The sequence below is a fragment of the Haliotis cracherodii genome, unplaced genomic scaffold (genome assembly GCF_022045235.1).
Source record: "Haliotis cracherodii isolate W230 unplaced genomic scaffold, xgHalCrac1.p SCAF_6, whole genome shotgun sequence".
Classification (NCBI taxonomy): Eukaryota; Metazoa; Mollusca; class Gastropoda; order Lepetellida; family Haliotidae; genus Haliotis; species Haliotis cracherodii.
The window spans coordinates 48,605,897-48,633,660 of record NW_027266319.1 but is presented as its reverse complement, the minus strand read 5'-3'; the positions used below and the strand labels follow the sequence as shown (position 1 = coordinate 48,633,660).

At 40.8% G+C, this 27,764-nt stretch overlaps 3 protein-coding genes across 3 annotated transcripts in view; 2 read left to right on the top strand and 1 right to left on the bottom strand.

The window, feature by feature from the left end:
• Window positions 1–2,435, bottom strand: part of LOC139444770 (microphthalmia-associated transcription factor-like) — a 35,239-nt gene extending 32,804 nt beyond the window's left edge. Inside the window, exon 1 of the mRNA XM_071225718.1 lies at window positions 2,167–2,435. Coding sequence (XP_071081819.1) covers window positions 2,167–2,396 — 230 coding nt within the window. The 5' untranslated portion in view covers window positions 2,397–2,435. The remainder of the gene's footprint in view (window positions 1–2,166) is intronic.
• A 3,764-nt stretch (window positions 2,436–6,199) lies between these two features.
• Window positions 6,200–6,844, top strand: LOC139446468 (mucin-3A-like). Its single transcript, XM_071227780.1, has one exon. The coding sequence runs from the start codon at window positions 6,200–6,202 to the stop codon at window positions 6,842–6,844; it is 645 nt and encodes a 214-aa protein (XP_071083881.1).
• Window positions 6,845–25,140: 18,296 nt separating this feature from the next.
• On the top strand, window positions 25,141–26,136 carry LOC139445928 (uncharacterized). Its single transcript, XM_071227179.1, has one exon. It carries the CDS (start codon window positions 25,141–25,143, stop codon window positions 26,134–26,136), a length of 996 nt encoding a protein of 331 aa, XP_071083280.1.
• The last annotated feature ends 1,628 nt before the right edge of the window (window positions 26,137–27,764 follow it).

The window sequence follows — 27,764 nt, the reverse complement described above, 5'->3', positions numbered from 1 at the left end:
TCCCACATTATACTTCATGACCCTACATTGTATATTGTATCGGATCTCACATTATATGCTGTATGTGCCACATTGTATGCTGTATGACCTTACATTGTTTTGTGTTTCTAATCACACATTACATACTTCATATGATCTAACACTGCATACATGTTTCACACAGTACGCCTGAATCAGTGACAATATCCGTGTCCAGTTACCACCGATGTCACAATGTCACACGATACTTAAGTCGGCTCAGGGGATGAAGGTGACGTAGGGTGGAACGAGGCGGTGCGAGGGAAACAAGGGTCTGCAGTAAACTGAGAGGCAAAAGAAAGTATACCGAGTTTGTTTTTTATGTAACTGAAAATTGAAACGATTGTGGTTAAATTTGATCATGTCTGTTTAACCATCATTTATTCCTGCAACAGTTGTAAAATGTAATATGTTGCTAGGTAATTTTGTCTTAAAAAATAAATCGGTTCAATAAAGACTGGCAAGAAATGAATTTGCAACCACATGCCCCCTACCATGTTAAAAAATGATGTAATTTTGTTCCAAAATAAATAAAAAATTATTGATTTTCAAAGTTATATGTTTTAATTTTGAATTTTTTTTAAATCATACAATATTTTAAAAATAGAACCAGTATTTGTTGTGTGCTAACTAAGCGCCCGTGCAGTTCCTTTTTTTAAATATAATATCTCCAAGGAACCATTTGAAATGGGGTTGGTGTGGGGTGTGGGGACTGGGATTTTGTATCGAGATGAGATATTAATCAGCTACAGCTACAAAACCAGTTACTGTTTTATTTAAAACTATGAGCCTGAATGTTTTAAAAAAAAAAACCCATTGCAACAATGTAAATTGTATGGCAATTTCTTTGGTTTTCAACAATATGAAGCACAATTATTTGTTTTCGGTGACAATATATTTTTTTAGATGAAATCCCATCCCAAATGATCATTTTCGTCTTAATAATGCTTTATCCCCATGTGAATTCAGGGCAAGAATAGTTAATTACCCTTTAACCCCTGCACGCATGGAAGAGCAGACAACAGTGAAACGAGTGTTCAGGTTCGGGGTCATGGATGACTGCGTGTCAACGTGCCCCGAATGTGTGGATCGCTGTTCAAATTACCCAGGTCCTCCAGACTCGACTATTTACAGTCAGTCCTGATAAAGTTCGATACCACTGACCGCGGCAACATTCACTCCTCCTCCTTCCCCCCCCCCCCCCCCCCCCCCCCAGCATCCCATTCAGCTGATTAAAGCCAACGTTGCTCAAAGTGATACTCCCGGCCAGCTCCACTGGAGTATTGGATACGGTCCCATGGAGCATCCACCACTGAATATACACCCGTGACAACGCAAACCAATAGGTTTCATTTTTATTTAATAAATGTACACCGGCGTCCCATCTGTTGCAGCCACACACGTCTCTTTATTGTGCCTGCCATTCTATATAATACACGACCTCCGGTTTTCATGTGAAACAGGTCATGTAAAATAATGAAAGTGCCCGGAATTAAATTAGAATGTGCGATGTTAACAGCGACACGTTGATTTTCAAAACACGGGGAGCAAAGGTGAAATTCATTAAGAAAGGTTGACATGAAAGTCGGTTGGAAATGACATAAGTCAACCAGAGATACAAGGTTTAAGAAGCAGGCCATGTTCACCTATTAACATTACACGTTACAAATAGGCTCATGAATGCCTGCGTGGCGTGAGATGGGTTGTTCTCCTGGAAACCATAGTACGTTTGTTTTAATCGAGTATCAACTGATATGCATGGTATGCAATTTAATCTTGGAGACTTTTCGTATCACTTGATACGTATCACATTCAGCTATAGATATGAAGATGACAGGCGTTCGTATATGCTTAGTCAGCACATGATTTTAACTGATAACTACAATCTGACTGAAATATATTCTCCTACTCAGGAGTTACATTGTGAAATAGACACGAAAATGTTATATACGTGTGATGTAATGTACATACATGATGCACCTTGTTGGGGAATAATATAGTTTCAATGGTAATATTCAACAAACGTATCATTGAAAATATATTACAACAACCTGTTACGTTGGTGCTTGTGTTTCATAAAAAAAAATATTTATACAACACGGTGGAAGAGATAACGATGCAAATGATAGACGTAACGTTATGACTTACGATCGGATAATCTTGATTTTCTCTATTCTTCCGGGGTTGCGCCTATTTTTCAACAAGCTCCGAAGCAAAAGATGGTCACTTTGACTGCTGTTGCCCTTGGTAACGACAATAACGGTTCCGGGTTCTGTCTTTGATGATATAACCCGGGGTGACTCCGCTTCTTGCACTTCTTGCTCTTCCTCTTCACTCTTCTGTTCTTCCTCCTGCACCCTATCGTCCGTGATCACCATGTCGACCAACCGACACTCTCAGTCGGCCTTGTACACGCCACTTATGCACTGTCCGGGGCCCGGGCGACAAACGTATAGTGATAGAAGAGAGGGGGGGGAGTCTCAGGCTCAATAACCGCCTTTCCCGGAAGGGTCAGTCTAGGCTTAAATAGTGAATGGCCAGAACACACTGCTATATAAATAGTCAGTCCCGAATACAGTTGTATGAACACAGGAGGTATATATCCAACTCAAGAATCCAATGCAGTTATTCCATACAGCGCGAGGCGTGCGCTAGGGTTGTACTATCTGTCCGCTGTTTATAATAGTAAAGGCGCAGGTTGTTCTCCGGCAGAGCTGAGATCGGGTTGTGGGAGGGTAACAACTAGGACGTACCCCAAACGCTGTCAACCGGTCAACTGTAAAATATCATGTGACTGGTGAGGCTTTAACGACTTCGGTTGTCTCCGAGGATGCAAACTAGTGATTTCATAAGCGCTGTTCAGCTGTACCACGCGTATCAACACCGGGTTAGGTAACGCCCCCTTACAGTACACAGACCTACAACCGATTGCCGGACCCACTATCAGTCAGATATGGCGCTTTTTCAGAGGTATAAAACATTCTTTGTTCTGATACAGCACTTTCCGTCTCGTACGTTACCCTTCAACAAAGGCAACGAAATATCAAAATCTCTCTGACCGCTGTAAGAGTTGAATTTTTATCATTTACTCATATAAATCAAGTATATGCTGACTGAGGGGTAACCGTGATTCGTCTGAACTATTATTACCCTGTGTGTATTTTGAACAATAACGTCCATAGTGTACCGGAAGGTAATATTTGTTAGTTAAATACAAAAGTTTCCATTCACATGAGCTTCAATGTAGCTTATATATGTCCGCAGCATCTGTTTGCGCTGTGACCAGCAAATGTAATTACAGTTCTGTCTGAATTGCTAATATCATTCACAAAACAGCTCAGGTGAAGTTTGTGATCCTTCCCACGTTTTCATAAAGTGTTGTCATAGTAACACAACTGTATTAATATTAGTATCAGTGGGAAGTTTAATGGCTGACAGCTGTCAAAGTGTGAGAACCGTTATTAAAAGTAAAGGTGACACTATAACTACACTGTTCTCGCTCCTCTTAAGGTTACAACACCTCTGTAAAGCTCTTGCTTCAGCATGAATTTTCTTGTCTTTGGGTTTCAAACAGTTTTGTTGAACTATACCCATCTAACATATATGTCACTGGCGCCATAAGGCTCCTTGTCACTTCGTAATGTCCAATCTGATTTAAAAATATATAAATATATACATATTAAAACACACTTTTCAATGATATAAAAAAATGTCCATACATCGATTCTAAAGCAAAAGAAAGTTAATAATGTATGTCAACTGAAATACATACCATCTTATTGCCGCTTTTGTGGAATACATTTCCATCCTATGCTTACAGTCAAGCATACTGACAGGTGACACGGTCAAGGTCACGATACGGGGAACCTTTAATACCGCAACCCTTACCATGTATGCTCACACGTACTTCTCTACTGGAAGTCTATCGGCGAAATGTTGTGGTCACAAAAACGCTATTTGATTGACACAGTTTCCACGTATGGGGGACAGCAGGTTTAAAGATATCGTGTTGAGACGTTGAGAGGCTTTCCTTATATAACACGATAGGTGATGAGATATGGCTACCAGCGGGGCATTTCATGTCTCCACACGCAAGTCACTTTCCTTATCAGACAATTGAACTTCTAGTGATGCGCGTGAAGTCAAGATCGCGTTCATGAATAATATTGACCATGATTTTGATATTATCTGAAATCTGATGGCCAGGACAGATTAATTTAAGTGGTTGATCCACACTCGTGGTACATATTTGAACATGTATCTAAGGGATGATCAAACAGGTCATAGATAATCCTTCTGGATAGAAGTAGGGTTTTATTCTAGGCCAAAGGTAACACAAGATAATTTGAAATAAATGATTGAACGGAAAAGGGATCAAACAGTCCGGTGAATGAATGAATGAATGAATGAATGAATGAATGTGATGATTAGGGAAGGAAGGAAGCATAAACAAACGACAGAAGAACGATTGCATTCAGGGTATAAAGTTTTATCAAAGTGGTGTGTTTACCTGCATTACTGTGGGCTTTTATACCCCATAAATGATATTTTTTAAAAATCTGAAACACTGTTCAAAGTGGAATTAATCTCCAAACTTATTCTCCAAAAATATGTATTAATGAATAAGCGAACAAGAGAACATTTACAATACCGATCAGATGCTGAGGGGGTAAGTGAAGATGTGTTTAAACATTTAAACAGTGTCTTCAGCAGTATATAGACTCAGGTTCATCGTATATCTGTGCGATAGTCGTACAGTCAGATCACGGGTGCGAGCAGTGCTTCATTGTTTGATCTCGGGGTGTTACGTGATGAGAAATAACTGGTACCCCACCCAGGGGTGGCGAGGTGAACCCCAGTCCTTTGTTCCTTGATTAAGAATCTAGAATAACATTACAAATTGCATGCCCTTGTTAGCTCTCATTCAATAACGTGACGTAATAACGCAGCACAACACGTCGAGTGCCATATAAATTAGTCGTTGTGAACCTGCCCGACTTGTTTAACACTGAGGTGACATCTTTGTACTTGCATACAGGCCCCACTACTATATATTGAAGTCATTTTTTGCTGTGGGAAAGTACCTTACAGGTCTGCTTCTTTGCTAACCTTAATACCAAGTGGGTTTTAGCAAGGGACTTCGAACATTTTGCTTGATCAACAGGATCAAAGAGTATTCGTACTTCACTCGGGTGGCCGGAAAACAAAAAAGCCATCCTCGGATATATCTGCTTCCGGATATAAACTATGCCAGCGCTTAAAGTAATTGTGCTCATATAAATTCATTGATAACAGATACGTGTTTCTTATGGCATGGATTATATGATTTTAATAGTTGGCCATTCTATCACCGATGCACAAATCAAAGTCGTTTGTATGCGTCACGGTTGACGAAACACAAAGCACGGTCATCTCCTTTGTAGCTGAACGACGTGAGCGGGTATTCAAATAGCCAGACAATTATCATACCACTCGTAAAGAATGCTGAAGACGCGAGGCAGCATCTCATCTTAAACTTGATATTTTAAAATTTGGATTTCTGAAACATTAAATACCAGTACAACTGAAGATCAATAGGAACTCTAACTTGTTTTTGTTGTTGTTGAAAACACAAATCAAAACATGATAGATTAGCGCATATGGCAGAAAATAAATGCCATTATTTGTGCTAGAATCTTTTGGACCACGCTTAGCTATTAGTTCTTGCTATATGAATTAATAAACAAAATGTTATTAGATATGAAGACAAATTAATTGATTTGCTTCTGATTTCATAGACAAAAACTTATTTGAAAAGAAGTATTTTCAACAGTAGCGTCGATGGATTAAAGAACGTTTGAACCGAGATACACCTGACCTAATACGAGCATGTCGGTTTAGACAAAGTGTCATAATTGGTGAAGTACGCGTAAATATGGAATTATGTTCAGTAAGGGGGCGTTGTGACGTGTTTGAAACACATATAATGCCGATGAAACAATGAAAATGCAATCTGTGTGTATCTGTGTTTCAGTGACAACTTGAACCTCAAGAATCAGAACGATACGATCGGCTTATGCAAGATGCCGTTTCTATACAATCGAAACGATGACTTCTTTCAATAAAAGATTAAAGCGGAATAATCTAGAGTAAGGAGGACCCGCTGTACGTCTGAAACAGAAACAACATTACAACTTTCAAAATGATACTTGATCTCATGACGTACACTTCTAACATCTCAAGACGTACACCTCCAACAGTCCATCTCAAGACGTACACCTCCCTCAGTCTCATGACGTACACCCCCATCAGACTCAAGACTCACACTTCCATCAGTCTCAAGACGTACACTTCCATCAGTCTCATGACGTACACCTCCACCAAACTTATGACGTACACTTCCATCAGTCTCAAGACGTACACCTCCATCAGACTCATGACGTACACTTCCATCAGTCTCAAGACGTACACCTTCTTCAGTCTCATGACGGACACTTCCATCAGTCTCAAGACGTACACCTTCTTCAGTCTCATGACGTACACCCCCATAAGTCACATGACGTACGCTTCCATCAGTATCATGACGTACACTTCCATCACTCACATGACGAACACTTTCATCCCTCACATGACGTACACTTCCATCAGTCACACGACGTACACTTCCATCAGTCTCATGACGTACACTTCCATCACCCACATGACGTACACTTTCATCCCTCACATGACGTACACTTCCATCAGTCACACGACGTACACTTTCATCAGTCTCATGACGTACACTTTCATCAGTCTCATGACGTACACATCCATCAGTCGCATGACTCACACTTCCATCAGTCTATGACGTACACTTCCATCACTCAAATGACGTACACCTCCATCAGTCTCAAGACGTACACCACCAACGAATTCATGACGAATGAATGGTGCCCGTGTGATGTGTCTCCTAAACTTTATTGATCTCATGTGGCTCTCGTGTCAATTTGTGAAAGTTGTATCTATTTCACAAGTAAAGGGATGGTGGGGTAGCCTAGTGGTTAAAGCGGTCACTCGTCACGCCGAGACCCGAGTTCGATACCCCACATGGGCACAATGTGTGAAGCTCTTTTCTGGTGTCCCCCGTCATGATATTGCTGGATTATTGCTAAAAGCGGTGTAAAACCATACTCACGCACTAACGAGTAACTTAACGTTAATGTACCTGATTATCTCCCCTTCGTTCTAGGAGGAATGACGAGCATAATACATGCAGCAAGTGGTGTGGGTTTTCTGCCGTTTTGAACAGAAATTGTGTGATAACGGAACGTTCCCATAATACTGGGGGAAATCCCGGAGTAAGCCAGATCCTATAACTTTAATTACTTTCTGGTGAAGCTCGCGGGGGTAGAACTTACATACATAGTGTCATAATCATGGTCCGTCTCGGTGCTAACCTACGACTTACGGATCCTGGTTAAGGGACATAACCCTGCAACTCCATCGCTCTGTGATAAGATCACTGGCCCACAGTCTGGTTCGAATGATACGATGCTAAAAATAGAAGTCCAATCAAATTGCATTGTACATGTACTTAAATGATTGAAACATGCGCCTATATCACCAGGTCTAGATCTCGACTCATCTATTGTGTGATGACTAGAATCCAATCGGAAAGTCTTGTAGCATGAGGACCTCCTCACTGTCTAGGTACTCCAAAAAACCGATTTTTTTATACAAGTGCGTCGTTTAAGGCACCACAATCCGCTGTGCAGAGTTGCGTCCCTTGGGCACGCCAGAAACCTATGACTATGGGTTCGATTCCCGGTTCGCCCCGATTATGTTTCTATGTTTGACAGAACCATACCCGTGCTCGTGGGATTAGCCAAAGTGCTAAACGTCTGAGACCCGCATTACTTGGGGCTTTCCTCCCATATCAGTGAGTGATACGCCGCTTTAGCAATATTCCAGCAATATCGAAGCGGGGGACCCCAGAATTGGGCTTCACACATTGTTCCCATATGGGCAATCGAACCCTGGTCTTCAGCGTGCATGCTTACGCTTTAACCACTTGGCTACCTCGCCGCCCCTCATCCTGTATCAAGCTGAAACGTCGTGATAAAACTGGAGTCAGTACTGTTCAAAGCGGCGTTAAACCTAACTCACTCACCCTTAAGAGGTTTCAGAAAGCAGCAGCCTATGTTGAAGCTGTGTTTGGGAATATCTGTAGGATTGTCTCTAGGGTCAAGCTCCCAGTTTCTATAGGTTATAGTTAGGAAATGGTCGTATTATTTAATGACACAGGTATTAACAGAAGGTTATTATCAAGTCTGTTTTGTTCGACTAGTTACACATTCACCAGTAGGTCTTGGTGAGATGAGGTGAAATGGGGTTTAACGTCGCGTCCAACATAATTGCGCTTACATGCATGACGCGTGTGTGTGTGTCTGCTTTTAGCAGACCGGACTGATGCCGATTTATAGTGCAAGCCGTAGTTTTAACATGAATACCCCACAATATACCTACTCCGAGCCGACCAGTCCTTATTTTAGCCCCTTAATGCCGAGCGCCAGACAGGGTAACAACAAGTACCATCTTTTAACGTATTTTGGTATGACGCGGCCGGTGATCGAACCCCGGACTTTCCGCTCTCCGGGTGGACAATCTACCTCTAGACCACGGAGTAGGCCCCAGTAGGTCTTGATTAAAAAAAAAACATCATTCTTCATGAATAGAGGCCAGGTTACCGTGCGGGGGTTTCAAACTTTCCATTTCTTTTAGCGCCATAGCACTTTCATATATGGAATTGATTACTATCATCGAGTGTCGAACGACTAACTGCTTAATTGCATAAAAACAAAAGTCGCGTCCTTAACCGTTCTGATCTCTGACGTCATTCATAATGTTGTCTCTTAATGAGTTATCATGCATTGCTATTGTCCACATATTACCATACTGCAGTGATGGTGAATGGGCCCAATGTATACATTATTATTTATTTATCAATTAGATTTATGATACTGGTTAATCGAGGGTGACACACGTGCTGCACATCCAGGACGCTGTATTTTATTCCGCATAAGCTATTGTATGATTTATTCAAACCGAAACCGGTTCTGTATTTCATATCCCTACACGTGTTACACGTTCACAAGGGACGTCTACAATTAGATAAATTCACATCCTTATGTCCGCGTTGATCTAACGATCGTAACTCCTTGACATTCCCACGAGGTCATATTCAAGTTTAAGTCCCCTTAACACTTACCTTTACTGTGTCTAGCTCCATGAACAGTAAATCTCTTGTCTCTTGACAAATTTAGATGCAGAGTAGCACCCCTGAGAATAGAAACGGGAGCTATGACACTATACATATATGTTTTCATTGATAGCAGCGTTCGCTCGCCACGCCGAAGACCCGGGTTCGATTCCCGACATGGGTACAATGTGTGAAGCCCATTTCTGGTGTCACCCGCCGTGATATTGCTGGAATATTGCTAAAAGCGGCGTAAAACCATACTCACTCACTCACTAATTGATAGCATGTCATTGTCTCCTATAAATCGCTGTGCGACTGGTCATGATGAACCGGTAAAGATAGATCTTTTACGAAGTTTATGTTATCTATCTTTTGTATCACGAGTGAGACGTGAACAAAATAGTCTCTGTATTATCTGTCTGTCTGTCTAATCTGTCTGTCTAATCTGTCTCTGATACTTTCCCACCAAACTCTCCGCCTAATCATATTTTTCTGCCCTTTTACTGATGACAAAACGGCTGATAACAACCATCTCGTTATTTCCCGCCAATTAGTGCACCGAGGTTGTAAAATCCATTCAGCTGTTGGTAGACGCGGTGTGATTGGGTGATGATTGGCCAATTTACGCCGTCAGTGGTCATGCGTGAACTCTGGGCGGAAGTCGGCATCTTGTGACCTTGACAGTGCGCTTGCCATTACTGAGCCGATGTGACACGGCCTTGTAACCCTCGTGACATAAGTGCCGACGGCATTATCAGTCATTGATAACGCGTATATACTGCCAATCACATTAATGTTATAGACACATGTTCGAGAGTTCTTTCAAATGTACAAAGGCCCTGACCGAGGAGGTATAAATGTTGACGGTCAGTGACGCTCTTTACACGTCCTGCGCGGGTGGACATTTCACATGACCGAGTAAATGAGTAACCCAGTCACGTGAATCTCATATATTGTTTTTGCGAATAGAATCATAACGCCACGAGAGAGTTAGTGAGTGGGGTTTAACGCCGCTTTTAACAGTATTCCAGTTATATCACAGCGTGTCAGCTGAATGTGGGAGGAAAGCCCTAAGTGATGCAGGTCTCAGACGTTTACCACTTCGGTGAAACCAACGAGCACGGGTATGGTGCTGACAAACCTAGAAACATAATAGGGGCGAACCGGGATTCGAACCCACAATCATAGGTTTCTGTCGTTCCCAAGGGACGCAACTCTGCACAGCGAATCGCGGCGCCCTAGACGACTGGGCCACCCGTGCCTCCCTATAAAGCCACGAGGACACACTAGACTGACTCAAAAGGCTCATCGCAATTCATCACGCAGCGTGCTAGGATCCTCTGACTATGGGTTCAAATTCCAAAATCACCCGGATTTGATCCTAGGTATCGCTGAAGACAGAACACCAGTCACTGCTTTAAGACAAAAACACTTTTTTCTCTCTCTCAACGGAGCAACTGATCAATGTTTTTTGCACAACCTTTTCTTTCAAGATGTCCCAGATTGTTTTCGTAAACAAATACCTTTATTTTTAAGGATTTGTTATAACAAGGGACAGAGAATAGACAGATTACCGTCTTTCCTGACCCAGCCTAAATTATTTACAGGTCGCCGTGATATAACTGAAATAATTTTAACTGCAGAGTTAACCCACTCACTTAACCAATAGCTTCCTGATTTAGTTGTTCACATGTTGTGTAGATACAAGAGGACAGGCAGGATCTGCTGATGGCCGATGTGGTGCGGAGACGAAGGCATTCTAGTAGCGATGAAGCCAGTACACGCACCGCTGTCACAATATATGCCGGCGTCCTCTGTCACCAAACACCCCTGACCACCACGCCCTGGTCCGGTCGGTCACAAACAAGCCTCACAATCAACCGAGTTCCACGTGGTGTGTTTGTTTGTTGTTTAACAACGCACTCAGAATATTCCAGCTATATGACGGCGGTCTGTAAAACATCGAGTCTGGACCAGATAATCCAGTGATTGAACTCATGAGCATCGATCTACGCCATTGGGATACGATAACATGCATCAACCAAGTCAGCGAGCCTTCCCGTTAGTCGGCTCTTATGACAAACATAGTCAGTCGCCTTTTACGACAAGCATGGGTTGCTGAAGACCTATTCTACCCTGGATCTTCATGGGTACTAGTTTGTCTCACAGTCACGGAACCACATTATTTCCCCGTCCGCCCAGCACTGACTGTAATGCTAGAGCCCTAAATGAAGCAAGTCTAGTATTTTTCAGGTTCAATTTAATGTGAGTTTTCTCCACTAGATTTCACAGTGGAGTGGGTCGGAACAAAGGCAACTTTTCCAATAAAACACATGTGAAACATGGTCAGTCGTGCGATAATAAAGTACATGTATCTAAAATGCTGACGATGTCGTATTTCAACTTGGGAGCATAATCAAAGGACTGCAAAATGAATTGACCGAGCATGCTTTTGTTACCCCTTTTGGACGCTGATAGTAGCTCAGGTGTAACCTCCACCAAACGATTGGCGCCCAGCTTAAACAATTGGCGACTTTGTGAGAAACCATTGATCCTTTCTCACAACTATTGGCGACATACACGAGATGCTTGGGGGTTCAAGTGTAACGATCAGATCACAATTTAGGTTTAAATGCTTGTGTATGATCGGTCAATCATTTGAATATAATATAATTTCTCCAGGCCCGACACAGTTCTAGGCTAGTCCAGACATCGACCTGGGACTTTCGACCTACTCGATACTTACTGATAGTATCACATTTCACCTAAAGTGACCTTATGTTATTCTCAGTGTCTGTCATCTTCGCCAGACTGGCATCGTGCTTAGACAGGGTTATCAGTGTGAGGTTAAATGTGTTTTTTTACAATTTATCCTGAGGTTTTTCAAAAGGTGATGGTCAATCAAAATTGGAAAGATTTGCAGTGATTTCCACATCTGTTCAACCATTGTCATAGTAACACGTTATACGTGGTATGTAAATATAAGATGGCAATCAAGGAGAACAACCAGTCTAGATTATCAGCGGAAACCGATTCCACTTGGCGCAAAGGGCAAAACAACTGCATAAAATGTATAAATATGGACCACCGAAATCCGTTATGACGCCAGGTACTCCCATAACACGTAATATTCCATGACTGGTGGTTAGTCTAGGTGATACTTCAGGTACAGTGAAGGCCGACATTATCTACATAGCTTGTTAGATCTCCTTAACGAGGACCCGGATGTTATGACATGAGCTGGCAGTTTGTGCCCCGATGGCCTGTTCATGCTATCGACCACTTGTTTGCTTGGGCGACACTTGGTCATCACTTTCCTTCTCCCTCATTAACCAGATATAACTACATTTGTCATTACTTCTGTCGTATAGATATCATTTCAAATCAGTATTTATTGTCTCCTTTTCATTAATGAATATGTGTTTACTTAAATATATAGTGATTGGTTTTCTTATCATAAAGCGAGTTATCCTTAGCTACGTATTTACTTAGTTTCGCCAATAACGGTTCGCATAAAATAGTATGCCACCTCCCCATCACACACACACACACACACAGTCACAGAGTCACAGTCACACCACACACACACACACATATATAAGCATGCACGTCGCAAAATAAGGGCATTAATGGGCTAGCACTATAAACTTAGCATTAAATTAATTACGGAAATGAAAAAAACCTGTTTTTCTCGATTTAAAAATCGACACAAAGTGTTACGTAGCTGTAAATACGAAATAACAAAACAACTCGAAAAGTACTAGTCTGGATTTGCTAGTTTGATCTCAGTGAACAATACTTTACAGGGGGTAATTTGTCGGCACTTTCAACATTCAAACATTCGTGAGTACTTTAGTCCGGACTAGTACAAGCAGTCACACACACACACACACACACACACACACACACACACACACGCACGCACGCACGCACACACACACACACACACACACACACACACACACACACACACACACACACACACACACACACGCGCACACACACGCACACGGGAATTGCGCATCATGGGAATTGCAATAATAGACCCGAGTATACTCCATCTGCAAATGTTGGAATGTTTAACTTGGGTTTTGAATTAGGAAGGCTTACAACATTTGATGAAAGTGTTTTATATACGCGGTGACTACGCAGAATGTTTGTAATTAGATGTAAATTAATCTTATGACATGCACATCCCATATGATGACTGTTTTTCACTATTCATATTCTAATTTCATTCATAATACCACACCATTTAAGTACTCCCTGAATCTTTAAAATGACTTCAAATGTTAAGTACAATAGATTGAACGAGAACAAATAATGAACTACACATAGTCAATTACTGTCTCTTTTGTCAGCCGCTACGTTTGTATTGTTTGCATTGTACATAGAAGGATTATGTCTGTCATCGTGCAGATTTTGACTCACAATGTGTTCATTCCAATTAGGAACGAGAATAAATGATTATCATGAATATATATTATGCAGTTGAAAGTTAAACATATACATGTACGCTGTAAATGTATTCATTATAAAGTCGCAGCCGACCTTCGACATTCGCGAGCGTGTTGAATGGTCCAGGTTCATTGGAACGAAACGTAGGCCGGGAATGTTTTGAATTTGGCAAAATACATGTACGTTTGTTAAATATGATTATAAAACGAGTTTCTTCTTAATTTCCTATCATTCAAACTATCGTCGAAAATTAAATGATACTGGAGGAGAAGAGCTGACTTGATGGGAGATGTGACGTTAGCCAGCTGAGGCCGTGCACGTGGGAACAGATTGCACCGAGTACAGCATACACGTAGGCTGTTTGTTCAGGCAGGAATATACAGGACATGCAATGTAACCAGTCTCTGTGTTCGAATTGCATGTTGGGATGTTATCCGTTCTGCTTGCTGAGATACACTAATGTAACTATCTACTACAATTAACAATACATGTAGATAATACAGTGATAAACCCTCTCTGTTTGAATGTTATATGGTGCCAATTATTCGAAAGGGTAAGAATCGTAAAATTTATGACTAGACCAATCAACTATTTACACCCGATGAAAAAAACTGCCAGATTTTAGATTGTACATGAAGAACATTTTCTATATGAGTAGACAACATCCACACAAGGCGGCCTTACAAGGTTCTGCCACTTGTCGGAAAAATGAGTGAATATTTTATGTCCGTTTCAATTAGTTCTATCATCTAGGATAAATATTCGCCACATGGAATGGATTGGGGTGTGCGCAATAATTACTGTTATCCATGCTTTCCCAGGTGTAGGCGTTTCGGTCAACTCGCCACAATATTTGTTTGTAGATTCTGCGCGGTACATAAACACAAGTTCAACACATCTTCATTATCGAGAAAGTAAAAAGAGATTATACTCTCGAAAAAGGTAGGAGGTATTCGACAATTTGAGGGGTCCTTGTCCCCCCTCCTGCTCTTGATGGTGAGATAAATGGTATGACGTCAAGAGAGAATGGGTTACAAATATACTCACACACAGATACGCGGTATGCCTCGTCGAGTGAATGAGTGTTTGACAAATCGTGACGGTATTACGCACTACTGTTTCCAAAACGTCAACTTTGAAATTTCCAGTCTTACCCCTGTCGTCCTTTAAGATCGTTGGCGGTCATAATATCTACCGTCATACTACACTACGCTGTAATGTGTTCCCAAATCAGTCATTATTATCATATATAATATCTCTTACAAATTGTAAATTATTTCCGAGTATTTCCCTTCTTATTTTGGAGAGAAAAATATATGTATTCCTACATCACTGCTGACAACTATCTATGGATACTAGATGCCACATACCACGGATATCTCTGGTGAATACTAGCAATGATGTAATAGCGCTAAGGTATTCAAAGAAATTATCAAATAGTACCATTGTGTATAATGCTGAGAATACTATCTCTGTTACATCAGGCATTAGTCCCTCCCACCTCCCCAATACATCTGCATCTAGTTGAGGAGGGTAATGGGTTGAAAGAAGTGACGTTTTCCGCCTCACGCATGCGCAGTTGCATTTCCGGCGAATAGACAGGTTGGCAGTGAAGAGGACGTGCGTTGATAATCTAAAGATTTTTTAGTGTTAATGACATCCAAAACATGAATTTATTACTGTGATGTAATAGAGGTAGGATCTTGAAAATTATACATAATGATCATTTTTGTTTGATGACTAACGGCTAATATTAAAAAATAATTCATCATTTGAAACAGCAGAGTTTATCTTATTGCTATTGTTTTGGTCCTTGACATGAGTCATAGGTTAGCTTTCCAGGTACATCACAGTGTGTCAGCTTAATGTGGGAGAAAGCCCGAAGTGATGCTGGTCTCAGACGCTCACCACACAAGTGAAACCCATAAGTAGAGGTATGGTGCGACAAACCCAGAAACACAATCGGGAGGAACCGGAATTCGAACCCACGATCATTGGCTTCTGGTGTGCATAAGAGACGCTCTTTAGTGAGCGTGTACTTTCCAAAAGCGGAAGCTATATGATAAGAATAGACGTATAAATGTCTGAATGTTGAGTGAGCTAAAGCCATTAAGTAGTTTGGTTCAGTGCTGTTGTTTTCTGTACAGCCAGATGATAAACCATCCAAATGGTCCTCCATGTATGTCAAACCGGATAATCCAGTACCCACAACCACACCAACCTCCACCACCCACAACCACACCAACCTCCACCACACACAACCACACCAACCTCCACCACCCACAACCACACCAACCTCCACCACCCACAACCACACACACACCAACCTTCACCACACACAACCACAACCACACCAACCTCCACCACCCACAACCACACACACACCAACCTCCACCACCCACAACCACAACAACCTCCACCACCCACAACCACAAACACACCAACCTCCACCACCCACAACCACAAACACACCAACCTCCACCACCCACAACCACACCAACCTCCACCACCTACAACCACACCAACCTCCACCACCTACAACCACAACAACCTCCACCACCAACAACCACAAACACACCAACCTCCACCACCCACAACCACAAACACAGCAACCTCCACCACCCACAAACACACCAACCTCCACCACCCACAACCACACCAACCTCCACCACCCACAACCACACCACCTCGACCACCCACAACCACACCAACCTCCACCACCCACAACCACACCAACCTCCACCACCCACAACCACAAACACACCAACCTCCACCACCCACAACCACAACAACCTCCACCACCCACAACCACAATAACCTCCACCACCCACAACCACAAACACACCAACCTCCACCACACACAACCACAGCAAGCTCCACCACACACAACCACACCAACCTCCACCACCCACAACCACACCAACCTCCACCACCCACAACCACAAACACACCAACCTCCACCACCCACAACCACAATAACCTCCACCACCCACAACCACAAACACACCAACCTCCACCACACACAACCACAGCAAGCTCCACCACACACAACCACAACAACCTCCACCACCCACAACCACACCAACCTCCACCACCCACAACCACACCAACTTCCACCACCCACAACCACAACAACCTCCACCACCCACAACCACAAACACACCAACCTCCACCACCCACAACCACAGCAAGCTCCACCACACACAACCACACCAACCTCCACCACCCACAACCACAAACACACCAACCTCCACCACCCACAACCACAGCAAGCTCCACCACACACAACCACAAACACACCAACCTCCACCACCCACAACCACAAACACACCAACCTCCACCACCCACAACCACACCAACCTCCACCACCCACAACCACAACAACCTCCACCACCCACAACCACAAACACACCAACCTCCACCACCCACAACCACAGCAAGCTCCACCACACACAACCACACCAACCTCCACCACCCACAACCACACCAACCTCCACCACCCACAACCACAACAACCTCCACCACCCACAACCACAAACACACCAACCTCCACCACCCACAACCACAGCAAGCTCCACCACACACAACCACAAACACACCAACCTCCACCACCCACAACCACAAACACACCAACCTCCACCACCCACAACCACACCAACCTCCACCACCCACAACCACAACAACCTCCACCACCCACAACCACAAACACACCAACCTCCACCACCCACAACCACAGCAAGCTCCACCACACACAACCACAAACACACCAACCTCCACCACCCACACACCCAATTATCAAATGGTTGTCCTCCACCTGAACACCCTATTGTTCAAAGTCGCACTACCTTCTGTTGCTATAGGTTACCAGCAAATGGCTTACGATAGAGAGACATGCCTGCTATCGTGTTTCGGTTTTCCTTGTAAAATGTGCATGTGGTGAATTATGTATGCACCAACTCGTCATCTATACCAGTTATTGACTAACTGAACGTTTCTTGAAGGTCGTAGATTGTAAAGGTTTGTGCTGGTGATTTAACTAAAGCCAGAATAGTAATGCTGAAAACACATGTATCTAAGTGGTAAAATATAATGACAACCAAATAATAATGTTCGTAAAACTAAATATAACTGACACAGGTTACCATTAATAACATATACAGTGTCGGTGGTATGTCTGGGCTACACCTAGTTGATTGAGTCAATTATTCTATTGTCAGGTACTGGAAGGTAGTTAGCCTGACCGACCACTGGTTCACAGGAGGAGGACGCCGATCACATTGCGTCAAGATGACGTTAACTAACTACGGGTTCACAGTCGGGGAGACCATCAGCCGACCACGTCACACGGAGTTGCCTAACTAAGGCAGCCGTGTATTATTTTCGGTCAACGGATCAGAGACAGGACACTATCAGGAAACAATATGATATTATGTTATAATATATTATAACATAAATATTTGTATTAGTGTTCCAACTTTGAATCATTAGAAAAATCGATGCAGCACAACCAAATACACAACATCATCATGAAACTATTAAGTTTGTAAATGAACATTGATCAACTGAAAAGAAGAAATATATTGAGCAACACAATTTATTCTTATTTTTATTTCGACCTACCCAAGCTGATTTGTCGGCAAACATCCGTAAATCATAGAGTACAAAGTGTGGCCTAATTTCTGTCTCACCATGGCCTGACGTACAGACCCCAAAACACACATATCCATGAAAGCCCATGCAAGTCTATAATATATATGTGTATATAATCGTTGACTCTCTGCTTGTAGGAACATCTGTGCTGGGTTGTGTGGGCGATGCCAGTAGTCTGCATACGTTGAATACTTACCTATACTTCAGAACTCAGAAGTAACGATCCTTCGGACTATAAAAGGAAATAGGTGATAATAGGTGGACAAACTTGGGATGGGAGGTCGGGAGTGGCAGGCGTGGATTAGACAAGTCCTTGGTGTCGGCAACTGGGGGCGTTGGCCGGCCAGGATCCTAACTCCTAATATACGGTACCTATTTTTATATACTGATCGTAGATGACTGTAGATCGTGCAAAAAGAAAATTTCATGCTTGTGTGAGTAATCTGAAAGAGGCAAAAGCACGAATATAGATTGCGAGCAGAGCCTGCACATATGAACAAACTGCTGTATACATATGGACATGTGTATGGAAATGGCCGAATAACGAACCACATGAAGTTACTTATTTGTTACAGTGAATAAAGCCTAACCTCTTGTAACAAAACATGCTGTTGTATGTGTAGTGTTGCTATTTTAACAAATCATTACATGGGTTTTTACAAAAGGATATCAAAGGATATACGCAGGCATGCACACGTAACCTTCCACCAGTGTTGAAAAACACACACGAAACAATGGTGATCTGTAGATCTGTTCACCAAGCCTCTTGATTAACGTAGACTCTATGACTTGAAATTATTTCATAAAAAGCTTGTGATACATGATCGGAAGGGAATGTAGAGAGTCTGCTGGAGCACTTCTTGGCGACTGGTGGCACCGGTCTGAAGAAATCTGGACTTATAAACAATTATAGACTTGCATGGGATCTTTTGGATCGTTGTGCTACATGGTTAGATAAACGCTTAGTATCTGAAAATATATGAATTTGATAGAAACAAGCAAATGCATTTAATTTGAAAAGGAGCCGTAGTTCATGGAAATTTCAAGCCAAAACAGTAGGAAATCTAGGCTTGCTTCATATAGGACTATATCGTTACAGTAAGGGCTGGGCGTAAGGGAAGTAGTATGGTCCAGGGACTGTGAGCCAAACTAGCAAGCCAAGTGCTCTTTGCCATCTAAATATTTGGGGCTAGGCAAATCGAGCCATCTGAGACAGTGACTCCACACCTGTTTGCACCCATCAGATACCAGTCACAACTGTCACTACTTCTCTTTCCCAAAGAAAATTAAAACAAGAAATTCGGAAGTGTATATTTCTGAACCTACAAAATTACTATTTAGATAGATATTTCAACTTCAAAGTGATCAATGTACCTCGAGTAAAAGAAAGTAATATTCATATATGTGATGCTGGTACAATTTTGTGTCGCCATTGTGTAGCCCCTTTATTACACCACTGTGCCCTAGATTGTTCTATTATGCCAACAGTCCAAACTCAGAGACTCAGTAACATATCCGTTTACACTGGCCCAGGCTGACGTCCGGCAGTTCTCCATGCGATACTCAAGTCTAGATCAGACAAACCAAGTCTTGTTTGCTTGATTGCAAAACAGAAGAAGAGGAAAGGTTTTCGAATAAAAAAATATGATTATTTTAAATAAATGTTTTCATTGACTAAGTGTTAGTCTATCTGTCCCCCAGGTCCTAGCGAATAAATTTGAAACGGACTCCAAGTCAAGGGTGATTTGACAAATCTAGACTGCCTCAGTTCTGTTTCTGAAATCAGGCAGTGTTCTGTACTCCATTTGAATTCTATTGAGTAGATCATGGACTTGTATAGGTCCGTGAGTAGGTTTATAATTTTAACTACGAAAATTGGATTTCTCGGATGTTGATTGATTTTCGATGTGTGTATTTAAAGATAACAAAATTATATCAAATATATATAATATACGATGTAGCGCGGGTATATGCACTTGTAAAAACTGTATTTTGTAGTCAACCAAAGGAGATCTTCAATACCCTATAATGTATATTGTTTTGAAATATCTCACCCTATGAACACGTTCCTTATTTCAATATTGTATTCAGTTCCACATATGACTGTACACAACATTTATATATTTTACCTGTATACGACGGTTACATGGGCAAGTATAACGGTAAACACAAACTTGTGTTTGTTTAACATTTTTATTTTAAAGGGAAATATAAACATTTAGTCTGCTCGGGTAACTAATTCTAGCTGTTTCCTGAATAAAATATCATTTATAACACATTAGCTTACCTCTTGCTAAAATGTCTGGCACAGTCAATATCAAATAGCCAGACAATTCAGGCATACAAACATTATTTTGTGTCGTGTAATTACACCAGATGTTGTTCAAAGAAATATGAAACATCAATGCTAGAGAATAACAAATTTCGGTTTTCCAACAACACAAATTCTATTTGGCGTCAACGTTAACAACAGCGGTCACATTTATTAATGGATCAGTGAAAACCAGTGATGACACGGCTGTTTGCAAAAAGAAGTTGTTGCCAATGAAGTGGATATATATACATGTTGAAAGCATTGACAGAGAGTGTTGCCTTCTGGAACGGTCTTGCAAACGAGGTAGACATTTGGGATTCCATTTATGCGCACGAAGATGTGTCATTTATCAAAATATGCCTATGAATGTTTGAAGGGAAGTTGCTCTTCACCGACTTTGCTGCAGGCGTCTATGCAGGATTGGGGTACACAAAGACTATTCAGAGACATTCAGTTCAATTAATAAATCAATGCTACTACCAGTGCTAGTATTTTTTTATATATGGTGAAAGAGTAAGCATATACACTGAAACGTTGTGTTCCTCATAATAAAGAAGTTGACATCCATATATTCTCTTCCTTATGTGAATCACCTCTAAATGCCTTTCAAAGACCAGAAATATAACCTGTTTTGTCGAAATAGATCTTAAAACAGCTAATACGAATTACTCTCCCAAAAATTCAGTAATTTCAAGACCATGCACATCACATTACAAAACTGAATAAGAAAACAATAAATAAAAAGCGAATAAAGTTAATTAAGCAAAAACTAAGATAGTGATACCAGTATCTGTGTCTAAAATACCTGTCGCGATATATGTACGTAACATAAGCAAAATAGACCAAATGAAAGAAAGGGGTTAGGTTTCAATACAGCATTGTTCAATAATGGCCACAAGCCATGATTTTGTTTGATTAGATAGACAGTGCAAGTCAGCCATGCTTACTTTTTTCCCTGTACGTTGTCGTAATGTATATAATATGAATAAAATTCATGCAAGTTGGATGTGTTTTTATGTTTTGTGAGTACTAATACTATAACATTAAAGCGATGGCTGAACAAATGTCATGAAGTTACAAAATGTATTGGTGCGGTTTCCTGATTTAGCCAGTACTTCGACCATCAGCTGTACCCAGACGTCACGCTGACAAATTAAAGAAGATAAAGATAAGTCAACACTATCTGCATGTAAAGGGCGTTTCGCAATCGCATTACTTCATGATCTATTGATTGTTCAAAAACTTGTGTATTTGCAATACTAGCGAGAAAATCCATTTCCATATTCATAAAGCAGAATCGATTGTACGATTCCGACTATACCATGAACATGACTTCTTGACTTACTGGGGAATAGTGATGATAACATGAACTGGTGTCATGATACTTGTTGACACACCTTTATGTATTTGCAAATTTTTAATCAAATGAAACTTTTCTCGCCCATGGGCAAAATATTTTAATAAGGCTTTCAATCAGTTGAATTAAGTTCACAATGAGTTGAATTATGTGTCATGATACTTGTAGAAACATCTTTATGCATTTACAAAATATAATGTGTGTTTTGTAGCAAAGAAAATATTGTCGCCCATGGGCGAAATATTTAAGAAGGCCACAAATTAGTTAGATTAAGTTAAAATGAGTTGTTAAAACAAAAACATGAGTTTTGAGCAAAAGAAAATATTCTCGCCCTTGGGCGACATAGTTTAAATTTTGAGTTTTTGGAAACATTTTTTTTTCCGTTTTTCTTCCTTAGTATGAACCCATGAAAACAGCATGTTGAATTTTGGAAATAACTTTAACCGAGACTGGCCACAGCATGGACAGTTTCTGGACAAATAGGTTTCCTGTTGCGTATTTGTCGATGTGAGCGCTTAAGTGGATGCACCTTGTTTTGTGGCCCTTTATCTGTTGTTTATGGACGGGCATTTATGTCCCTTAAGCACCCCTTTTGTCCAATGTATTCCTCGTGACACCCTGGACATATAATAACATAAATTATATGTTTTGCGGAGCAGTCTTTCCTGTGTTTGTTTTTTTTTAATTCTATACATAAGTTTTCAACATTGTATTCACAAATACATAAATTCAACAGGACTACTGTTGATTATACTATGTTTCTCTTTTCCTGTGTGAAATGCGTGATGAATAATATATGCACAGACTCGTAGCCTATACCCCGTACAGTTATAGCAGAGTAGAAAGTTACTTGAAACACGATACGTTGGCGAAACTGGTTTTGGTCACTTATCGCAGGCCAAACTAGTGATAGAAATCTCACAGGTATTTTAATGGTAAAATAGTATGACCCACCTTCAACTTATGTATTTATCACGACCCTTCCCCTTGACGCCTACCCACCAACTCCTATCCCAATACTAAATGTCCAGTCCCTTTTGTGCGCAAGTTGCTGTACGCCTCGGAACCGCAAGACATCTAGCATCTAGTAAAAATTCTAGTAAATAACAAGGACCTTGATTTTCTGTGTGTTTGCCGTTTGGTGAATGTTTCATTCCAAAAATGTGGAGCGTGGGGCGCCTACAGAGTTTTGTGTCATGACTCAATCCCGTTACTTTCATATGTATATGACATGTCTATATGTTTAGCATATATGACATGTCTATGTTTTTAGTATATATGATCTACCTCTGTGTCTAGTATGTATGACATATATGTGTTTAGCATATATGACATATCTCTGTGTCTAGTATATATATGACATACCTATGTGTATATTATATATGACATACCTATGTGTTTAGTATATTATGACATGTCTATGTGTTTAGTATATATGATCTGCCTCAGTGTCTAGTATGTATGACATATATGTGTTTAGCATATATGACATATCTCTGTGTTTAGTATATATATATCATATCTATTTGTTTAGTATATGTGACATATCTATTTGTTTAGTATATATGTGACATATCTATGTGTTTAGTATACATATGGCATATCTATGTGTTTAGTATATATGACAAAGCTATTTGTTTAGTATACATATTACATATCTATGTGTATATTATATATGACATATCTATGTGTTTAGTATCTATATGACATATCTATTTGTTTAGTACATGTGACATACCTATTTGTTTAGTATATATATGAAATATATATGTGTTTAGTATATATGACATGTCTATGTGTTTAGTATATATGATCTACCTCTGTGTTTAGTATATGTATGACATACCTATGTGTATATTATATACGACATATCTGTGTGTTTAGTATCTATATGACATATCTATGTCTTTAGGATGCATATGACATATCTATTTGTTAAGTACATATGACATACCTATTTGTTTAGTAAATATATGAAATATCTATGTGTATAGTATATATATGACATACCTGTGTGTATATTATATATGACATATCTCTGTGTTTAGTATCTATATGACATATCTATGTCTTTAGGATGCATATGACATATCTATTTGTTAAGTACATATGACATGTCTGTTTGTTTAGTATATATATGACATATCAATGTGTATAGTATACATATGACATATCTATGTGTCTAGTATATATGACATATCTATGTGTTTAGTATATATATGACATATCAATGTGTCTAGTATATGTATGACATACCTATGTGTATATTATATATGACATATCTATGTTTTTAGTATCTATATGACATATCTATGTCTTTAGTATACATATGACATATCTATGTGTCTAGTATATATGACATATCTATGTGTTTAGTATGTATATGACATATCTATGTGTTTAGTATATATGACATATCTATTTGTTTAGAATATATGTGACATATCTATGTGTATAGTATACATATGAAATATTTATGTGTGTAGTATACATATGACATATCTATGTGTGTAGTATATATGACATATCTATGTGTTTAGTATACATATGACATATCTATGTGTTAAGCATATATGTGACATATCTATGTGTGTAGTATACATATGACATATCTATGTGTGTAGTATATATATGTAATATCTATGTGTGTAGTATATATGACATATCTGTGACACATATGCGCCCTGGCCGGGTGGTTGGAGATTCGTGTCAACATTCTCCCCAGTAATGTATGCACTGCCTGCTCGATCGATAAGACTGTATCAAGTTTCTGGGATAGTTTAGACGACTGGCTCATTACGTGCACAACGCATTCCAAAAGTGCGTGTCGGGTATCGGGGTTTGCTCGGCGGCGTACACGTGTATCTCTCTGCTAATCAGTGTTAGCCATTCACAGCGACATGATATAGTTAATCGGATTTCCTTGCATTGCCTTATCGTGGCATTTTACCTGGTCAAAAGGTTGCAATCTAACCACGAAACAAGTGATTTCCTTTTCATAACACCTTTACAACACAAATCATTTATGTTACCGTCATAAGGTAGTGAGTGCCTGGTGTCCTGGTTCTCCTGGAGTCGTCCGCCATCTTCAGATTGTGAATTATTTATTTCGTGGAAACAGTAAGAATGAGGAACCTCGTACCACGACGCTGTCGACTGATGAGAGCTAATCTTCTTTGTTTTGTGTCGGGTGCATGTGTGGTTATCACAATGCTATCCTTCTTTGCACCCCTCAGTGGCAGCAGTCGTGATGACAACCATGACGTTCTTGCTACATCATTGACTTCAACGACATTCAGTGTGATAAAGCACAGAGATGGCAAATGGATGTTTGACAATGCGTGCGAGACGAATGAGTCGTTCGCAAAGACAAAACTTCATACCCCAACAGGAGATACTAACATATTTCTCTACCCCCCGGAACAAGACGTGTGGGTGTCCGGATTTATCTGGAGGGAGGGGAAATGGGAACTGGATCTCGTCCATATTATGCACAACATACTGAAACAGCACCCTGGTTGGATTTTCATGGACGTGGGTGCAAATATCGGCGTGTATACTGTGTCCTTGGCAAAAGCAGGCCGAGAGGTGATAGCTATTGAACCACTTGCGACGAATGTAAAGAGACTCTGTCGATCATTGAAAGAGGGTCATTTTAAAGGTGTCGTGCATTTGATCAAGAATGCTGTGTCGGATTCTAGGAGACCTATTACTTTAGGTGGAATGCCTTCAAATGTTGGCGGTACGTACATAAAGGATGTCGCAGACGAATCAGCAGATTCTGTGAAAGAATCTGAGCAGACGATACTTCTTGACGACTTGGCGCACGTGCTGCGTGGCCGAACGGTCATCATGAAGATGGACATAGAGAAACATGAAGCATGGGCTCTGAAAGGGGGCACTAACTTCTTCCGACTCGTTGACGTCAGGTATCTCCTGATGGAGTTCAACACGGAGAAACAACAGGGTGACTCAGTGAAATGGGTTGTTCAGTTTCTACAGGAACATCACATGGTGGCAGTCAAGCCAGGTAATTTCTCACACAGGTACGACCCGGCGAAACTGTTGGATTGGCCCTCTGACGTCATGTGGATTAAAGAGACCTTAACGTCGAGAAACTGATGATAAATACTGATAGTTTGTTGTTCTACTTTCTTTACACTACAGTCGTCACTATCCCAGCTTTATCACTGATGCTTATAAATAGCCGATCGTTGGTTAATAGCTTGACAGAAAATATAGATATTCAGTGACTGAGTGTCTGTTATTTACCTCAAGCAACGTGAAATGTTGTTTTTAGTTTTAATTAAAAAAAGATATGGCCTAACGGTAAAATCCGATCTTGGTGAGGGAAACCGATAGCTGATGGCACAGGCCTATGTATCTATATTCTGATGTTGTAAATGAGAGGTTCCATAACCCAGACGTCAAGGTGAACGGATTCGAGAGGTTCCACTGTATACGGAAAGAGACTGAAGATTTTATGCATTCAGATTTTATGCATGCCGAGTGACATAGTGAAATGACACGGTGACTTGAAGAATTCCTTTATCGATATATGCTACGTTGGTTTCAGTATGGCATATTAAAAATGTATGGTAACAGATGGCAGACTTCGAAACAAACACAGATCCGTGTCACACACACACACACACACACACACACAAATCACCAATCTTTAATTTCTTGACTGATTCCACAAAGGCATTTTGTTCTGTAGGTTACGACCCAATACGACTGGGCCAAGGTTAAATGGGGAGAAAGACAGGTAAACCTATCTGGCAACATTAGAATTCTCGTAACATGTTCGAAATTTCCCCCGCCAATCTCTATCCCCAAACCCAACTAAACTCTGGTGATGGGGTAGCCTAGTGGTTAAAGTGAAGACATTGGTTCGATTCCCTACATGGGTACAATGTGTGAAGCCTATGTCTGGTGTCCCCCGTCGTGATATTGCTGGAATATTGTTAAAGCGGCGTAAAACAATACTCACTCACTGGGTCTATGTTTTATTGACCTGATCCTGTCAGGTGTAAGAGGGACTATTTCAACACACGTTAGAGAAACACAGGGACGCTGCCCACATGGAAACTAGGAACAAATGTCGCACTAAGCTAATTATTTATGTGAGTTTAGTTATCAACGCATCTTGTGTAAAAACAAAAACAAAATGATGATATAACGTCAACGCCAGGCTCGATTATCCGCCGAAACAGATTCATTCCGCGTAGAGCCGTCATATAGCTGGAATATTGCTGACAAACAAAAACATTACGCGTAGAAGCCAAAATCGCGGTGAAACATATCTGGATAGATCACTGAACATCAGTGATGACACCAGGTGTTGCGGAAAGGGCAGACATGTCCTGCCCCACCGGTAGCACCCGCCACTCACAATTTGCATAAAAAAATGTGTTTGTTTCCAGACACCGCACAGCTGAAATTCTGCCACGTGACGGCAGCATGTAAACAAACCAGACAATCAAGTGATGGACCAGAAACAAACAAAACAATATGTAAATTTTGAATCATGTCATCAGGTCTCCACCACTGTTGTTTGTCTCTTGTCTCTTGAATGGGATTCGTCTCTTGTCTCTTGAATGGGATTCGTCTCTTGTCTCTTGAATGGAATTTGTCTCTTGTCTCTTGAATGGGATTCGTCTCTTGTCTCTTGAATGGGATTTGCCTCTTGTCTCTTGATTGGGATTCGTCTCTTGTCTCTTGAATGGATTTTGTCTCTTGTCTCTTGT

Coding starts and splice junctions, on each gene's coding strand:
- LOC139446468 (XM_071227780.1), top strand. CDS start 6,200: ATGATACTTGATCTCATGACGTACACTTCTAACATCTCAAGACGTACA.
- LOC139445928 (XM_071227179.1), top strand. CDS start 25,141: ATGAGGAACCTCGTACCACGACGCTGTCGACTGATGAGAGCTAATCTT.